The sequence below is a fragment of the Hibiscus syriacus genome, unplaced genomic scaffold, assembly GCF_006381635.1.
Source record: "Hibiscus syriacus cultivar Baekdansim isolate YM2019G1 unplaced genomic scaffold, ASM638163v2 tig00000738_pilon, whole genome shotgun sequence".
Classification (NCBI taxonomy): Eukaryota; Viridiplantae; Streptophyta; class Magnoliopsida; order Malvales; family Malvaceae; genus Hibiscus; species Hibiscus syriacus.
The window spans coordinates 1,499,458-1,519,520 of NW_024061816.1; the positions used below are offsets into that span (position 1 = coordinate 1,499,458).

Here is a 20,063-nt window from a genome sequence, read left to right on the forward strand (position 1 = left end):
GTCAAAGCACCGTCCAACACCGAGCAAAACCCGACCCTTACCTTGTTGATTAACCCTGATGTTCGTCGTTAAGAGTCGATTGAAGACTCGTCGAGAACTTCCATCGTCGTCGGTTGTTTTCTTTGATTTTGACCAATTTCAACGTCCATGCATCGCACCACCATCGCCACTGGACTCCCATACGCCATACGACCAAAATCTCTCTTTCCCTTTGCCGTGGAACGCCGCCATTAGCCATGGAGAGCTCCACGAAAGATTCACTGAAACAACTTAAAATTACAACGATGTTTTCGCGATTCCCGATCAAACCCACCGTTCGTTTATCTCACTGTCTGTGCCATTGGATTCATCAGACAGTTCTGATCAAAACTCGACTGAGTTCGTCGCCTCCTTGTCGTTCTTTAGTTGGTCGTCGTGGTAAGTGCTCAGGTTTCTTTCTCTATTCATTTTGTGTTATTGTTTGGTTGGATTCAAGGGTTGTTTTGGGTTGATAATTGTGAGATGATGCTATTGGAGTAATTGGATCGTCAAACCCAGCTCCATCGTCGTCCCACGCGCTGCCTCGACGCGTGGGCTTCTCCACCGATCGAATCATCTAAAAAATGAGTCAACTCAGACCGAGTCAACTCAAACCGTACTAAGTCAACCCATTGACCCAACCATTGACCTTTGACTTGATCATTGACAATACATGTTGAATTTGACTTTGACTTTGACCAGCGTTGACTGATAACTTCAACCAAAAAGTCAAAATTTTTCAAAAAGTCATATTTTATGTTTTTTGATGTCCTAAGTCCGAATTCAAAGTCCGTTTTGCCAAATTTGAAGTCGGCAAGCTACTTTTCAACGTTTTATCTTCAGATTTGAATAATTTTCCTGATTAAATTTTGTTTATGACGTAATTTGTTTTACGTTGAATCTGAGATATTATGAGACGCTAAATTCAAGTTCAAGGGTGATTGAATGAAGTTTAAATGGTCGATCGATGTGGCATGAAAATCGAGGTAATACATTACTACCTTTTGTATGCTTTATGAAACTAGTTGGTAATGGAGAAATGCGTTAATAAAAATGTTTAATCGTGTGCTCATCATTGATTACTCTAAAACTAGTACTGAATATAGAATAAAGATAGTGTTTTAAATACGGTTCGAATGACTCGGATAGGAAGCTAGATGACTCGTTTAAGGAACTAGTAGGCCAAAAAGAAATAAATTCAAGGTTAGTGAATAATGAATGAAGGGATTAACCTCAGGATCCTTAAATGCTGCATAATTTCACTAAAAGTTCTAATTCTAGGAATGTTTGGATAAAAATTATGAAAATACCCTTATGAAGTAAAAAGGGACTTGAATTGACCCAAATAGTGAAATTGACCTAAAAGTTCATTCTTGGTCTGATAGGACTACCGTTTCACCTATTAAATACCACACTGCTGAAGTCTGATTTGTTTGATGGAAATTGAAGGCCTGTTAAATCATCAGAAATCTGAAATACTGTAAAACAAATATGTTTTATCCTTCTTAAACCAAATTACCATGTTTTCTCCGAGTAGCAAAATGACTAAAATGCTCTAGATTGCCTGAGTAATGGAATCACTCATGTTACGCCCAAATCTTAAATACTTCTGATGTAAAGTTCCCGAATACCTTTCTAATGCACCCTAAATTTTAAATGGTTTTAAAACATCATTTTCTAAATGACTGATTTTATCTGTTAATAGTCAAACCCTTTGTATAGGGATTTTGGTTCCGAAATTCGATCAATTTATAGAAGTTTCATGTTTCCTTTCCTGATTACTACCAAGCGCCTCCGGAAAGATATCAGAATCCTCTAGTGTGTTCCTTGTGGTCGTAAATATTTTTCTCTAGTTTTAAGAGTATGACTCTGATATTTGAAATAAAAACATGGTTTTTAATCTTTGTTTTTTATATATCTGATTTCTGATCTCTGGTTTTTGATAATGGATACATCCGACTCTCGATTTTGATATTTTTGTTTACTAGTTAACATGTTTTATACTGGGGTAATATCTGGGATATGTTATGAAGTTTTGCAGGTTCAGCTCCGATCAAGCTGGTAAATCCTTATGGACCTAAGGCAACCCTTGGGTGGGATTCTAGGCCTAATAGTAAAACCTTATGGACCCTAAGGCAATCACTTAGGTGGCTCATTTGCTTTGTGCTTAGGATAAGTCCTTATGGACCTGGGGGCACTCTGGGGTAAGTCTTAATGGACCTAAAGTGTTCCCTTAGGTTGGCTCATATGCCCAATAGACTTAAGGTAAGTCCTTATGAATGTAGTTCTAGGGAATTGTATATGGAGTGTTTGGGTGGAGGGTATTATTGTGTTTTTAAAAATCTGTTTTACTAAAATAAACTATTATTTCTGATTTTGTTGGAACACACTAGACTCCCAGATCTATCTACTGACTTTGTTTATCTGAATGTTCCCTCTGAACTATAAGCTTACTGATTGTTACATGAAGAATTAATTAGTGAAACCTCAACTTATCACTATGACTTGTATATGCTTGGGTAACTGAGGAAATGTTATGCATGCTATATCTACTTGTCCTTTAGCATCATTTGATAGTTTTGTATTACTGAGCTTTCTCAAAACTTACTACGTTACTCACCTTTTCAGATTAAAAGAATTGTCCACGTGCAGTATCGACATTAGTAATTGAAGTTTCTTTGGCGTTGCTTGCAGAGATGGTACTTGTATAATTAGAGGGCATGTAGGTCACATTTATTTTCATATGAAGTTTGTAACTTGATTTAATGTACAACATTATTGAGTTCTGTATTAATATATGAGTGGCTTTTTTTAAAATTGTGTTATAATTGTTTTACGGTTTTTAAATGATTTAACAAAAATTTTATTTTCTTGTGTTTTTACTGTGGGTCGCTATGGTTGTACTAATGTGACACCTCGTATCGGATCGGGTCACCCGTATCGGTATGAGGGTGTTACAATTGACTCCCATCAAGTAAAGGTCGTGGATGGAAAATGGTAGTATCTGTCTTGTGAGTTAACCCAGCTGAAAAACAGAAAGAGCTTTGTTTTTTCAAAGTATGGGGAAGAAGAATCCTAATTTTTGCAGTCATATAATCTAAAACCTAGCAATGCATGTTCTATCAAAAGACTCTATAAGTACATGTATATGCATGTATGTATCTGTGTATATATGCATCAGTTGTATGTATATGTGTATCTCTGCATGTATGTATGTATGTATGATGTCAGTCAAATACCAACTCAAGTTTTGACCTTAAGATTCACCGCCTATGACCTAATCTTATCACATTACATAGTTTCAAATCACTGTCTACTAATAAACTTGTCATAAACCCCATACTGAAAGCATTTGACTTCACTGGATCGTCTAAATGACTTGCTTTAAGATTTGAGTGGACAATATTTGAGTGACTGGCTCATTTCCATGGTACCAATCTCCCTTGGAGACTTGACCCGGAAACGGAACAAATATTGAATGTCAGGTTTGTAAAAAGACAGACCACCAAACATTGAATTAGCTTGCCATTTTTGCACCTTTGTGCCTGCGGAAAAGAAAAAGATGGAATAAGGTGGTAGATATTGTAATCTATAATTCACCATTGTCTAAGCAAAGCAACGTTCTTTCTCTTTCTTTCGGCCCCCCTCTAAATGCTTCATTCACCATGAATCACTCCATTTTGCCAAAATGGGGCGGTGCAGATCCCTCCTCTTCCCATTCAAGAAGCTCTGGTTCCGGTTGCATTCGGCTCCAACAAAGAGTTCTTACATTTCACTTCATTCTTTCATTTCTTCTGCAATCTTTTGCAGCATACGATACCTTAAACAAGATTGAACATGTTTTTATAGTATTTTTTTTTTGTGATTTTCAGGCAGAGGGTTATATATTTTGTATGAAGATGTGAAGTCATGCACAGATGAGGATGCTCATGTCCTTTGGTCCATGCTGGTAGAATCTCAATCACCCCATATTAAATCAAAACAATGAAGCCCCCTTTAGTACCGATATATCAGCAAAAATAAAAAGCTAGTGGGAAGTAAAAAAAATCCTTGAATTTCTCCTTACACTGTAAATTAACAGCTCTTTTCTTAGATTTGTATTTGGACCTTTGATGCTTCTCCCGTTGTTACCCATCAACGTGCGCTATCAAGATTAAGAAAATTTTGAATAAATACTATTTTATAATCACCTCATATTATTAAAAATATTGTAGTTACGAACTCGTTTTCAATTACATTATGATTGTAGATATAAGGGATGTTATCATTATCATTGCAAATATCAAGATCATTTAAACAACTAGCACCATGATCATCTTAACTCGAATACATCGAAATGAAATTATACAAAATATTGTTGCACTCATCATCGTGTTTATTTATACCTTTAAGCAACCTTGGAGCTCTCCTCTCTCTCCATTTTAAGCTACCAAGCTCTAGTATGGCCACCAAAATGCCCACCGTGTGGTGAAAGAACCCATCAACATATCGCTCCTTTTAGCAACTTTTTTCCTTCTATTTTTTGGGGGTTTTTTTTAGTTTTGATTTTGAGAAATTTGGAAAGGTTGATGAATTAAAAAGAAAATGGGTTAAGAAAAGATCCGGAATTTTTATATTTTAAGTATTTCCCCAATTTTTTTACATTTTTTTTATAATTTTTAGAATTATTTGAAAAGTATATAATTTATTTAGATTTTAATATTAAAATTATATTATATTATATATAAAAATTGTGAATTAATTTTTTATAATAAAAATAAATTGATGTTTCCATCATATTTTAAGGGTTAAATTAAATTTGTTAACGTCATAATTTAAATCCTTAATCTTTTTTTAAAGATTTTAATGTTTTATCTCACTGACCAAGTGATTATAGATATAAATCTCAAAACTTAATATACATTAATATTATAAATGCCTTAACTAGTTGTCTAATACGGAGTCACGTTGTCAGCAAGCCATAAAATAGGCAACTGTAAGGAGGAGAGGGCTCCTCTTCCTTAGACAATTCACTTAAAACCAACATCAACAAAAGCATTTGGTTTTGGCTGGTCCATATGGATGGCAAACGAATACAGTTTCGTGGATTCCGTACCACATTCGTTTCGATTAGAGCGGAGATGGGTATAATTTTAGCGGGTAGTGGGTGGGTGTGAATTTATAAAGTGGTACCCATCATGGGTGGTGGGCGGGTAATGGGTTTGAGACATTACCCGCCCCGCATCCGCCCGCCCCACATCCGCCCGCCCGCCCAGCTAAATATCTATTAAATTTTGGACCATTATGAATTTAGGTGTAATTTTAGAGACTAATTTATAAATTTTAATATTATATAATATATAACATATAATTTAACCAAATATTAAGGATATTTAGTCTTTAATCTGATCTTTAATTAGGGAAATATTCGACTCTTTGATTAAACACATAATCTCACTAACCGCGTCACTTTCCATATTCTTTAGCTCATGCTGCCCATCCAAACACAAATTAACCGTACTATATGCATTAACATCAAAAGCAACATTTTCCATGTTCTTTAGTCCCTCAAAACTCATATTAGGCGAACTATGAGCATTAACATCGAAAGTAACTCAACAATCCAGCTCTGCGACTACATGCTCCCTACAATCTGTCTCCATAACATTCGTAGAGCCACTCCTCTGACAAATTGAAGCATGCGTTGCTACCCCATCACGAACTGTCTAGGAATCAACTCCAACATCCCATTAGTTTGCTGTCAGGCGGGTCTAGATGGGTATGTCGCTAGTGGTAGTGGGTGTGGGGATGGATTTAAAAATGTACCCGCGTGGGCGGGTGTGAATTTGAAAATTTATACCCATCATGAGTGGAGGGCGGGTGGGGGATTGAAAAATATTAAGTGGATATGTGGATGGGGAGGGGTATCCGCACCTAATCTACCCGTTTGCCATCCCTACTGGTCCATTGTCGGTTAGTGGCAAAGTCACTTAACACCCATTATCTCTTCCAATGTTTTCTTTTCCAATGTTGTAGTATTAAGAAAAATCGAAATTTTGAGCTGAATTCTCCAAGAGATTCTTTTTCTACAATTTTGAGCTGAATTTCGGAGTAACAGTTGTTACCGTACAACTTAGGTACAATGGCTGGGTCACGGAGTTATGGGATCTGGTCCTCTGGAGCGGTCAAGGTAATTCTTTCTAATAAAGTGGGTTCTTTTTAACAGCCTAATAAAAGCATCCTGATTTGCTTCATAAGAAATAACAAGTTGCTTATTGTGCTTCGTTTCCTCATTTGTCCTTAACTCATTAAAAGGCAGCTGAGGGAAGCTGCCGGTCTCAATAATCTCCTGTACACTCCGGATGCGGATTTCTCCTGCTTTGCGGACTTAGCTCTCACTTCTCCAGAAGATTACTACATTGAGGGACAAGGTTCATTGCTTCAGTAAGACCATGCTTTTTCCTAGTGTTATTACTTCGTATATTTACATTTTGCAATGCTTTTTACTCTTTTGTTACATATTCCTATATTACTAGCTATCTTCGCAGTTATGGACTTAAAAACGAAAAAGAACAACTGGTTTCAATCTTAAACATATAAATACTATTTCATCAGTTATAGTTATACCATTTTAATTGTTGGGTTTGGACCAAAATTTGATGACATGTAAATAGGAGCTTGTGTATATTTCTATAACTCTGTTGAAACTTCACCCGGTTCTCTTTTGACCGAATACTTACTTTGATGCTGTGCTTCAGATGCGTCTTGACACCAGGGGACCCTTACATGCCATTTCCGAATGAAGAAATCATAAAGAGAGTAGCAAAGCAGGTTGGAAACTTCAAGCAACCCTTGTCCTTAAGTTGAATGCAATTTTCAATAGAGCAAAATGATTGTCTGAGTTCATTTCCACTTTCTGAACGGATCGTATTTTCATGAAGGTTATTGAAATTTACCTCTCATGATGGTGGCATTTTTAATCTTCCTGTTTTGTTGACAGGTTTCAGACTTATTCCCCTCATCCCGAGGTTTAGAAGTTACTTGGTCATCTGTTGTCAAAATCGGGCAATCTCTATATCGTGAAGGACCTGGTAAAGATCCATCCAGACCTGATCAGAAGACACCTATAAAGAACTTCTTTCTGGCCGGATCTTATACAAAGCAGGCAAGTTCTACTTTTCTTTTTCCATCTTAGAAATGTCGAGTTATCGAACACTGGTTACCAGGTCATTCTTGTGAAACCGAAATCCGGGTTCCGGTGCAAGAAATGAGTTATAAGTTTTACATGGTTCGACTGTGTGCAGGATTACATAGATAGCATGGAAGGAGCGACTTTGTCTGGAAGACAAGCAGCAGCCTACATATGTGATGCTGGGGAAGAGTTAGTGGCACTGCAAAAGAAGCGTGCTGCTGCAATTGGATCTCAACAACAGATTCCTGATGAGTTAAGCCTTGTATAAATACTTGATTCATTATTTTTCACACACACTTCAATGATTATATAGTACTAAAAAAGTTGACAGTTCAGATTATTGGAGCAAATGAGTTTCAGAATTTGGCATAATGCCAAGGTTAGCCCTCAACATTTATCAAAATGGTCATTTTGGCCTATATTCTTTTCTTTAGCACTTTGCCTCCCAACGTTTCATTTTGGGTAAAAAAGCCATTCTATGGATTGAAATCATTAGTTAACACGATTAACGCTTCAAAATATGACATTTTTACCCTAAAACAAAATGTTGTGAGCCAAAGCGACTGTTCTGTTAAATGTCATAGGTATTTTTGTCTTAAAATGAAACATTGAGGGTCAAAATGTTCGAAAAAATATTATGGGTCAAAACGATTATTTTTAACAAGTATTGAGGATTAATTTTGATATCGTGACTTCAAAATTAAGACCAACAACTACTTTTAGCCAATGAAAAGGTATAAAATCTTCCTAGCTTGATCACCATTCTTAATTTGGTCATTTACAAGCATAAAACATGCAATAATTTAACATCAAAACAACCGGAAAACACCATGCAAGTATTGTAATTTAAAACGAGAGAAAATAACCTCAGTGACCAAAAATCCCAGATAATATACGATTTTGATCAACTTTTTTTGGATTTGCGAAAATGACCAACAAAATCGCAATGCGATCTCCACTATCGCAAATTCGCATTGCATTTCGCGTTGCGATAATTGAAAATCGCGTTGCGATAATTGAAAACCACGACCACGACCCCGACCCCGACCCCGACCCCGACCCGACCCGACCCGAGACGAGACGGACGGCGGCGGCGGCGCGCGAGAGTCCCCCTTGTTCTCTATCACTCAACAAGAAAGTGGGAAAGCCAAGCCTTAAATACCATTCTCAATAGTATTTTCAATACTATGTGGGATTGAGCATTACCAACACTTGTTTCCAATACAATGTGATTATTCAGGAAACAATTAACAATCATGCACCTTAAAACAACTGAATCAGCAACCAATTGCATTAGTATTATACGATTAAATATGTCATAATTAAAAGTCAATCTACAATCAATCGCGATTATTGCAATTTTAAGCAAAACATTCAAAAATAATATCACTATTTAAGGCTCAATCCCACATAGTATTGGGAACAAGTGTTGGTAATGCTCAAATCCCACATAGTATTGGAAACACTATTGGGAATGGTATTTAAGGCTTGGTTTTCCCACTTCCTTGTTAAGTGATAGAGAACAAGGGGGACTCTCGCGCGCCCCCGCCGCCGTCCGTCTCGTCTCGTCTGGGGTCGGGTCGGGTCGGGTCGTGGTCGTGGTCGTGGTCGTGGTCGTGGTAATACGTGTCTTCGACACTTCCGCGCGGATACTATCTTTTTAGAGAAAATTCTTAAGAAACAAAATCTTTTTTTTAACTATCGCAACGAATTTGGAAAATCGTAACGACATTGTAGACTATCGCAACGCGAAATGAAAAATCGCAACGCGAAATGAAAAATCGCAACGCGATTTTCAACTATCGCAACGCGAAATGGAAAATCGCAACGCGATTTTCAACTATCGCAACGCGAATTTCAACTATCGCAACGCGAAATGGAAAATCGCAACGCGATTTTCAATTATCGCAATGCGAAATGCAACGCGAATTTGCGATAGTGGAGAGATCGCATTGCGATTTTGTTGGTCATTTTCGCAAATCCAAAAAGAGTTGGTCAAAATCGTATATTATCTGAGATTTTTGGTCACTGAAGTTATTTTCTCTTAAAACGAAAGTAGTGATCTCGATGCATAAAACCATAAACTTTATTTACTCAAACACAAGCAGACAGAGATTGCATACATCAATTTATTGGGTTCTTTTTCATTCTAAAATAACACTCATTAATTATTAGTCACATTCTTTACTTAAAATTCAATAACACACTCGAATAAAGATGTTTTTAACACAACACGTGAAAGAATGAATCGAACAATACCAATGAATGAAAGTGTACGGATAAAATTTATCTTCAATCATTCAATAAATATATATATTAAAATATTATACTTCAATTTGAGGTAACAATACATTTTTTTAACGTGTTTAGTATCAAGTAAATCAAATGTGTATCTTATCGTATCAGGCTTATATAATAAATAAGTATTTAAAGTATATTATTTTTTAACTACTTCAAATATTTTTTTGTCAAAATAAATATATAAAATTATCTTTTTTTTATTAAAATAGGTGTTTAAAGTATTCAATTTTTCATTCAAGTATCTAAAGAACTATTCAATTAATGTCATATGTCAACTTCTTTAGAATTTAGATGAAAATTTTTAAAAATTTTAAGTATGTATTTTGACATAAAATACTGTAAGTACATATTTTGATTAAAAATAACTTTAGATATTTATTTTACTAATTAAAAAATAACTTTAGATATTTATTTTACTAAAAAAATTAAGTTTTTAATAAAAACAAAATATACTATTTAAGTATTTATTTGTGATATAATTATTTTTAAAAGATATAATTAATATGTCTCTTAAAGTATATCAATGTAATATTAAAAGGATATGTGCTCGGGCCAAGGCTAGATTTTTCGTAAGCACCGATTTGAGGCATTTCATTCATCGATTCATCCAGAAATTTCTCTCTGTCCTCCTGCCAAGGCTGAGATTTTGACGCCGGACACGGCGATTTGAAAGGAGTGTTGAGCCAAGTATCCACGATTTCCCTTGCTGTGTCGATCGGCGTCGTCATGCCGGAGAGTGCCAAAACGTTGCAGTTATTTATGGAGCGATTGTTGCGAGCCTCGTCCCTCGTGAGACAAGTTGTGGCGAATACGCCGGGGAATTTGTTGGCGAAGATCGCGACTCCGACACCGGTTCCGCGTGCGAGGAGGCTACGGGTTTCCACGGAGGGGGAGGTGGTGGCGGAAGAGACTCGTGGGCCGGCTTCAGCGCCGATGTTGTAGTAGGAGTTGATTCCGAGGTCTTCGACTTCTATGTTGAGGGAGCGGAGGTGCGCTACCATGGCGTCTTTTAGCTCGGCGCTGATGGAATCAGCTTCGGCGATGACCTTGAGGGGCATGGTTGCCGAATCGGCCACGATGCGGCGGCGGGAGGAGGAGAGTAACTGAAATGAACTTGGGAATCGAAGTAAAAGAGGAAATTAAGTGGCTGTTACCGTTAGATCTCAATTCAATTATATGAAAATTTTATAAAAATTACAATAGAGCCATTCAATTAATCAATTATGACAATCAATGTATATGTAATATAAAATCTAGTCATTTATGATGGTTAATGAATATCAAATTTTATCTATACGGCTAACAGCTTATCATTGATCTTCTCGTTCAACTCATCAGATTAAATTTCTAAGAATTTCTTTCAAAAGAAATCACCTAAAATGTTCAAACATCTTGAATCTCGATCTACACCGTCAACTATTATGATATATTTCTCGAACCATTATCATTCTCTCTACAATCCTAACCTAAAGTAGCAACACCAAAACAAATATCAATCCTAGTCTTGTTCTAAGAGTTCAAGGACTCAAACTAAATCAAACCCTTACAATTGAAAGTTGAAGCCCCAACAAAACCTTAACATCATATTTATAACCCTAACTCAGTTTTCATCACTCACATTAGTTAATGTTGTGTAACCAATTTATTATTGTTATGTATGGCTCATAAAAAGTCTCGTTGTGGGGTTACGAATTATGTGGGTTGGGGGTGTGGGGGCGCAGCCCCCGCGGTACGGTACAGGGTTGATTTTGTAATTATGTACCAGGGTTTTCTATTATAAATAGAGATGTAACCTAGACTTAAAATATCATTGAATAAAACTTCTAGCACCGCCTAGGCACCGAGGACGTAAGCACATTGCCGAACCTCGTAAAATTCTCGTGTTCTTTCGTTTTCTTTACCCGTTTTCGTCAACAATTGGTATCAGAGCTCAGGAGCAAAATTCGAAGTCGCGAAATTCGATGGTCAGGGTAACTTCGGATTATGGCAAACGAGGGTGAAGGATCTATTGGCGCAGCAAGGGATCTTGAAGGCTTTGCGACCTACAAAGCCGGCGTCGATGGATGAGGAAGATTGGGAAGAATTGCAGCAGCGAGCGGCAGGAACCATACGATTATGCTTGGCGGACGAGGTCATGTATCACGTCATGCATCTATCGTCTCCAGACGAAATTTGGAGGAAGTTGGAAAGTCAGTTTATGTCCAAATCCTTAACGACAAAACTGTATCTGAAGCAGCGGCTGTATGGGCTGAAGATGCAGGACGATCACGATTTGGCGCAACACGTGAATGTCTTCAATCAAATCGTTTCTGATCTGGCTCGGCTTGATGTGAAAATTGAGGATGAAGACAGAGCGATGATTCTGTTGTGTTCGTTGCCTTCCTCTTACGAACACATGGTGACTACTCTTACATATGGGAAAGAGACTATCAACGTTGAGGAGATTACTGCAGCCTTGTTGGCTCACAACCAGCGGAAGCAGAATGCAGGGGAAAGCTCTCAAGCCGATAGCTTATATGTCAAGGGTAATCGAGATCGTGGACGGAAGCCAGAGAAGGCAGGGTCCGGGAAGCGGAATTCCAGATCCAAATCCAGGGATAAGAAGACGATTCACTGTTACAAGTGCAAGGAGGCGGGACATATGAAGCGAGACTGTCCGAAGTTGAAAAAGCAGACCGATGAGAAGCGTGATGGCTCATCCAAGTCTGTGAACGTGGTCGAGGATGATACTTCTGATTGCAGTGAGGGTGATATGCTTTCTATTTCAACGACACAATTGACGGATGCTTGGATTCTTGATTCTGGATGTTCTTATCACATCACGCCAAATAGGGAATGGTTTTCGACATACAGGCCGGTTAATTCTGGTTCGGTTTATTTGGGTGATGATCGATGTTGCAATATTGTTGGTATTGGTGATGTCAGAATTAAGATGCACGATGGCTCCGTTCGGACGTTGAGTGGTGTTCGACATATCCCAGACTTGAAGAAGAATTTGATTTCCTTGGGCACTTTGCACAAGAATGGTTTTATCCCTAAGGCTGACGAGGATAGGGAAACCATTCGGATTGTTAAAGGAGCATTGACTGTGATGAAAGGCAAGATGACTGCAGGGAATATCTACAGATTGTTAGGGAGTACCGTTGCAGGTGGAGTTCACTCTGTTGAGTCCTGTGATGATACGACAAAATTGTGGCATATGCGCCTTGCTCATCTTAGTGAACGTGGTATGGCAGAATTACACAAGAGAAACTTGTTGCATGGTGTCAAAAGCTGTAAGCTCGATTTTTGCAAGTATTGTGTTCTTGGTAAACAGACTAAAGTCCGTTTCAAGACTGCGAAGCACACAACTCAAGGGATTCTTGATTATGTGCATTCTGATGTATGGGGGCCTTCCACGACATCGTCTTTGGGTGGATCTAGGTACTATGTTACTTTTATTGATGATTTTTCACGGAAAGTTTGGGTGTATTTTTTGAAACAGAAATCTGAAGTTTTTGAGAAGTTCAAGCTGTGGAAAGCTGAGGTAGAAAACCAAACAGGACGAAAAATCAAGTGTTTGCGGTCTGATAATGGTACGGAGTACACAGATTCACAGTTCCTACAATTCTGTAAGGAGCATGGGATTCAGAGGCATTTTACAGTGCGCAAGACACCACAACAGAATGGTGTTGCGGAACGAATGAACAGGTCGTTGAATGAAAGAGCCAGATGTTTGCGGTTGAATGCGGGGCTTCCCAAACACTTCTGGGCTGAGGCTGTTAACATGGCGTGTTACCTTATCAACAGATCGCCAAGGGCATCGCTGGCTGGGAAAGTTGCAGAAGAGGTATGGACTGGTCATGATGTTAGTTTTGATAACTTACGGATTTTTGGTTGTCCTGCTTATGTGCATGTACCTGTTGATGAGAGATCCAAACTTGATGCAAAATCGAAGGAGTGCATTTTTCTGGGTTACAAGAAAGGTGTCAAAGGATTCAAGTTCTGGGATCCAGTTGCGAAGAAAGTTGTGATTAGTAGAGATGTCGTTTTTGATGAACAGTCTATGTTGCAGCAGAAGCAAGACACGACAGTGGTAGATTTCGAGCAGTTTCCAGTTGAGAAACCAGAAACTTCTCAACCGACTTCTGGTGGTTCCACTACGGATGATTTGCAGGATTATAGTCTCGCCAGAGACAGGGTGAGACGGACGAATATAAAGCCTCCGAACAGATTGAGTTTTGAAGACTTGGTATCTTTTGCACTTACTGTTAGCAGTGATGATCCAGTTACTTTTCATGATGCCGTTACTAGTCAGGAAAACGACAAGTGGATGGCAGCCATGGTTGAGGAGATGGAGTCTTTGAATCACAATCGCACATGGGAGTTAGTTCCCCTTCCTGAGGGTAAGAAGCCGATTGGTTGCAAATGGGTGTATAAGAAGAAACCAGCAGTAACAGAAAAAGAGGGGGAGAAGTTCAAGGCTCGTTTGGTAGCGAAGGGTTTTTCACAGCAGAAAGGAGTTGATTATGATGAAATCTTTTCTCCTGTGGTCAGGCACACTTCAATCCGAGCAGTACTTGCATTGGTGGCTAGTTGGGATTTGCATTTAGAGCAGATGGATGTTAAAACTGCTTTTTTGCATGGTGATTTAGAGGAGCAGATCTACATGCGGCAACCTGAAGGTTTCACTCAACCTGGAAACGAGCATTTAGTTTGCAGATTGAAGAAATCTTTGTACGGGTTAAAACAGTCTCCGAGACAGTGGTATAAACGGTTTGACTCCTATATGATCAAGATTGGCTACAACCGATGTGAGTATGATTGTTGTGTCTATGTTAAGAGCCTTGATGATGGTTCTTTTATTTTTCTATTACTGTATGTTGATGATATGTTGATTGCTGCGAAGAACATGGATGATGTTATCGGTTTGAAAACTTTATTGAGTCAGGAATTTGATATGAAAGATTTAGGTGCTGTAAAGAAAATTCTTGGAATGGAAATTTGCAGGGACAGAGACTCAAGGAAACTGCGGCTATCTCAACGGGGTTATGTTGAGAAAATGCTAGAAAGGTTTGCGATGAGCAGCGCGAAACCAGTTAGCACTCCATTGGCGAATCACTTTAAGCTCTCATCAGAACAGTGCCCTAAGACAGATAAGGAAGCTGAAAATATGGCAAAGGTTCCGTATTCTAATGCTGTTGGCTGCTTGATGTATGCGATGGTATGTACTCGTCCTGATTTAGCTCATGCTGTTAGTCAAGTTTGTAAGTACATGTCTAAACCTGGTAAGCAACATTGGGATGCAGTCAAGTGGATCTTTCGGTACTTAAAGGGTACTGTGGGACATGGAATTGTTTTTGGGAGTCAGCGGGATAATCCTTTGGTTGTAGGATATGTGGATTCAGATTATGCAGGTGACTTGGATAATAGAAGATCTACGACAGGGTATGTGTTTACTCTTGGTGGAGGGCCTATTTGCTGGAAGTCTACTGTTCAATCTGTCGTGGCACTATCTACAACTGAAGCTGAATACATGGCAGCGGCTGAAGCTACAAAAGAAGCTTTATGGCTTACTGGTTTAGTGAAGGAGTTGGGTGTTCAACAAGGTGGAGTTCAGTTGCTTTGTGATAATCAAAGTGCTATTCACTTGGCTAAGAATCAGGTGTATCGTGCTAGAACTAAACATATTGATGTAAGATTCCACAAGATCAGAGAGTTGGTTGCATCTGGAGAGGTTTTGTTTCAGAAGGTACATACTGATGAGAATGCCGCTGATATGTTCACCAAGCCAGTTACGACAGACAAGTTCAAGCATTGCTTGGACTTGTTGAATGTTTCGAGTTGTTAAAGAAGCAAGGTAACCCAACCCACATTGAAGTTTCCAAGGGGCAGGATATTCGCCAAGGTGGAGATTTGTTATGTATGGCTCATAAAAAGTCTCGTTGTGGGGTTACGAATTATGTGGGTTGGGGGTGTGGGGGCGCAGCCCCCGCGGTACGGTACAGGGTTGATTTTGTAATTATGTACCAGGGTTTTCTATTATAAATAGAGATGTAACCTAGACTTAAAATATCATTGAATAAAACTTCTAGCACCGCCTAGGCACCGAGGACGTAAGCACATTGCCGAACCTCGTAAAATTCTCTTGTTCTTTCGTTTTCTTTACCCGTTTTCGTCAACAATTATAAACCATAATGTTAGTGATCGATTTATTACTTTAAAAACTTTAATAAAAACCAAAAAATTATTAAACTTTTTTGTAGTTTACCCTATGATTAATTGCATTTTGCAATTTAGCATTCAAAGTTGTATTCACCTCTCACTTATTATCTTCATCTTATTATTGTTGGTATTATTTGCATATTCATATTTTTGGTGACTGAGAATCAACGTAACCTTTTAAAATATTATTACTTATTAATTATGTAATCTTAATTTGTTATTAAGTATGTAATCCCAATTTGTTATTACTTGTTCATTATGTAATCTCAATTTGTTATTACTTGTTAATTATGCAACTGATAATCAAGTTAGATGAGTATAGATAAAATATTATTACTCGTTAATTATTATATAGATATTGATTACGATAACGGTAGGTGAATTATTTTAATATAAATTTTAAATAATGTTCTTTTTTTAGCGAGAGATCATTTAAGAAGAAAAAGTCAGTAGTATTTTTAATTTAATATTGTTTTATGTTCTTTTATTACACGTAGAAGATTAATAATACGAGTGCTCATTGTCCCAACGCATGAGCACATTCATCAAATTGGTCACAATACTTACTTTTAAGTATATTTTACCAGTGACATACCTAAAAATTTAAAGATAGGGATTTAAAAAATTTAATACTCTTTTTTAATATAATGAATATATAAAAAAATTATTTTTTTCTTCTACCTTTAACATATTGAACTATATCTAATACTTAATCTAAGCATTCGGTCCCTTATGAGACCGTATACATTCACCCTTGTATTCTATACGTGTTTGAGCGTTTATCGTTTAAATAATTGAAATTTTAAAATAAGTATAATTTAATATTTAGTCTAAACTAATAAAAAATTATATCCTCTACTCTATCCACACACACACCTCAAAAGATAAGAAGGGTTGGTATATGAATTTGTAATGATGAGCCATGGTGTTAAGCATCAACAACAATCGGGAACACGAGCCCCCCATGTTCTGGCGCAGAAAGTCCATACTTTATGCTGTCAAAAATAAGGGTTTTCAAAATCTGGTTTGGGGTTTTGAAAGTGATACACTGATAGTTTAATATAAATAAAAAAATAAGTCTTTAATTTAATAATAAATGTTGTTTAAAGTAAACATTACTGATTAATCCCGATTATATATATACACACATATAATTATACTTTTGCTTTTGCTTTGAGTTGCGCTGCCCAAGTGCCTTTGTGGGCCTAAATAATAGGCTTTTGAACTCTTCTTTATATTCAATTCAGGATGTTTGCTTTTTAACGAAAAGAATATTTAGGAAATAAACACCAAGCTTATCTATGTTTTAATAGTCCTGTGTGATAAACTTATTAAGTCTTAGTTAGGAAGCTAAACGAGATGAGACAGATTGTGAGTAACTTTATATCGATTCGGTCAAAGTTTAATAAATACTTGATTCGAATGGGCTCGACTCGAGTTATTAACGAGTCGAAACGAGTTAATTGATATTCGATTTGAAAAGCTCGAGAGCAACTCGAAAATATAATATATTAATATTTTATTTTTCTAAAAAATAAATTATTAATAATAATAACATTTATGTGTTGTTTTTTTTATTAAAATGCAATATAAGGTTTTCATATATTTAAGGTTCGGTTTGAGCTTCGATTTAGTTAATTTTAATATTTTTTTTCATTTCAAATTTTTCGAGCTTTTAAGAGCTTCAATTCAAGGTTTGAGTTTAAATCAAGCTAAAAAAATTAAGCTCGCGAGTTTTTGAGTCGGGCCGAACTTCATTTTAGAGTTTTCGAGTCGAGTCAAGTTCAGCAATATTTGAACTCGACTTGACTCATTTACAGACGTAGTAATCTTAGTGGCCGAAAGAAGCGTTATTCTCCCTAAAGACTTATGATTCAAACAACTCGTTTATAAGGTGCACATATATGTATTATTAATGATTAAGAAAGATTATGAACCAATACTGGATTGTAATTATTTTTTATTAATCAATGAATTAAATACAAATAATTATATTAAATAAGATTTTTTTAGAAAATTGTATAGAATAATTGATAAATTTCGTAGAGGAATACAACCAAGAAATGGAATAAATTTGCCAATATTTTTTTTAATATATCACAAATAATGGGCAAAAATAATAATTTCAAATTCAAATATTTTCCTCAAAGTAAAAAATCAAACATATTTTTCACAAATTTCAACAAAGTATCATTTTGCATTGAAATTCAAATTTTATGAACTCAATCCTTCTTCCAAGCATACAACAACAAAGAGAATCCTCCATTGCTCCCACAGGACTTGGTAGACGAACAAGAGCTTCTTCCACTATCATTGCTCTCCTCCGCCCATTGCAGCACGCTCGAGCACGACAGCGACGGCGACAAACTCCCCGACCTCATCGGCGTCGACCCTCCTCCGGCAGCCACCGACGACAAACTCTTTCTCATCAACCTTTTCTCCGGTCCCACCATCTCAGGCCACACACCACCATCGCCAACTTGAAAAATAAACACACCATGACCATTGGTATTATTATTACTATTATTTTCACCGTGATTATTAACCCAATTGAAAACATCCCAAAAGAATTCCACCTCGATTCCATTAACATTAATCCTTTCGTTCCCTCTAAATTTCCAAGCTAACCTTTTCACGACAAGGCTCGTTTGACCATCGACTTTCAACTTGAGAACACCTCCATTACAATCTATGGCGATCTCATGTTTGGACCCCAAGAACTTAGCCCTCGAGACATAACTCTTATGTCCGAAAACATGTTCTCGTGTAGACAAAAGTGCCGGTTCGAGAAGTACCTGTCCAGAACAACGCTTGGCGAGTTCATTTTTGAGATCACCTACGAAGAATTCAAGCTTGCCGTTGCACAAAAGGGCAATGTAGAAGTTGGACTCGGGCTCGGCTGAGTTGTTGTGGGCAAAGGCGGACCTTGTGAAGTCCCAATAAAGCTTGATTCTTTGACGACGGCGATGATGGTGGGTTAAATAGATGGACTTGGAGCCGGGTCCGGGTCGGGTTCTGAAGAACGAGAAGGGTGAAGGGTGAAGATAAACGGTGATGGAGAAGAAGTCGGAGGCGTGGATCGTTAAGGAATGGGAGAAAAAAGTTTTGGACCATGTGAGTGTGAGATAGGTCGGTGAATCCCATAGCTGGATTTGGTAAATGCAGGTGATGAGATTCTGGGGCACTTGAGTGGTGGTCGACACGGTGTTCGGTTGGTTGAAACATGCCGGAATCATGGTGTTTGATGTCGAATTAAGGAAGGGGAGAATCAAAGAGAAGAGAGGGTGATATTGTGATGAGATGGGAGTGATTATTAAGGTAATCAGGGAGGGTGTCTAGTGTGGGTTTATTCTACGATAAATTAATACAAATAGTCATTCGATTATACAATAATAATTAATTAAATTCATTGATTATTAAAAATTATAAAATGATACTCTAATTATAAGTCAATATTTTATTAAATCTTTCGATTATTAAAATTTATAAAATAATCATTCGATCATAGACTTACGTCTAACGCAGAAGGTCATCAATTTTTTAACGAAAAATAATGAATTTAGAATATATGAATAATTGTGTGACTATTTTATAACTTTTAATAGTCGAAAGATTCAACAAAGTAATGACTTATAGTAAAAAAATCATTTTATAACTTTTAATATTCGAGAGATTCAATAAAAAAATATTAAATAATCGAAAATTATTTATATACTTTACCATTTTTTATTAGTCTAGTATGAATATAAGAAAAAAAATCAATACATAAGTATTGATTAACTTTTGTAAATATTATGTTTAAATTCCAAACTTTAAAAAAATAACAATAATTTTTTAATATGTCAGTGAGGTTTGAATATGTGAGCGACACGTGTTATTGTTGTTGTTTTGGCTCCCATAAGCGCAATCATGAGGGGCAGTTCAGGAGGCTAAGAGTAAATAGCTTAGGAACTTTAATTTCATATTCGGATTTGTCCCCGTGATTTGCGCCTCAGAATGGGACTTTCTTTATTTCTATTTCTCAATCTCTCATTAGCTGGTTTGCACTTTGGTACTACTTCCTTCTATTCTATCCAACTCGGTCACAATTTAGATGTGACTTTGAAGTTTGCACCCCCTTTTTCACTCTCTTGTTACTTTAAAAGACTCGAGGCTTATTTCGGGGTAAATTACACCATGACCATTTAACTACAACTTCTTTTCACTTTGACCATTGGGTTTACAATTTTATCAATCAAATCATCTAACTATTTTATTATTTTCAATCAAGCCATCTGTCTTATCGTTTAACAGGTGATGAAGCGATTGTTTAAAAAGATATAATTATACATTCAACCCTCATTACTTATACATTCTATCAATTCGATCT

The 20,063-nt window shown here is 36.9% G+C and overlaps 3 protein-coding genes across 3 annotated transcripts; 1 reads left to right on the plus strand and 2 right to left on the minus strand.

Annotated features, from left to right (window-relative positions):
* The first annotated feature begins 6,590 nt into the window (after nt 1–6,590).
* On the plus strand, nt 6,591–7,457 carry LOC120213928 (zeta-carotene desaturase, chloroplastic/chromoplastic-like). The gene is made up of 3 exons (XM_039211967.1): nt 6,591–6,828; nt 6,998–7,162; nt 7,302–7,457. The coding sequence occupies exons 1-3, from the start codon at nt 6,742–6,744 to the stop codon at nt 7,455–7,457; spliced, it is 408 nt and encodes a 135-aa protein (XP_039067898.1). The 5' UTR covers nt 6,591–6,741.
* A 2,518-nt stretch (nt 7,458–9,975) lies between these two features.
* On the minus strand, nt 9,976–10,548 carry LOC120213938 (DNA damage-repair/toleration protein DRT102-like). Its single transcript, XM_039211972.1, has one exon. The coding sequence runs from the start codon at nt 10,546–10,548 to the stop codon at nt 9,976–9,978; it is 573 nt and encodes a 190-aa protein (XP_039067903.1).
* A 7,368-nt stretch (nt 10,549–17,916) lies between these two features.
* LOC120213949 lies at nt 17,917–18,930 on the minus strand. The gene has a single exon (XM_039211978.1). The coding sequence runs from the start codon at nt 18,928–18,930 to the stop codon at nt 17,917–17,919; it is 1,014 nt and encodes a 337-aa protein (XP_039067909.1).
* Nucleotides 18,931–20,063: the final 1,133 nt, after the last annotated feature.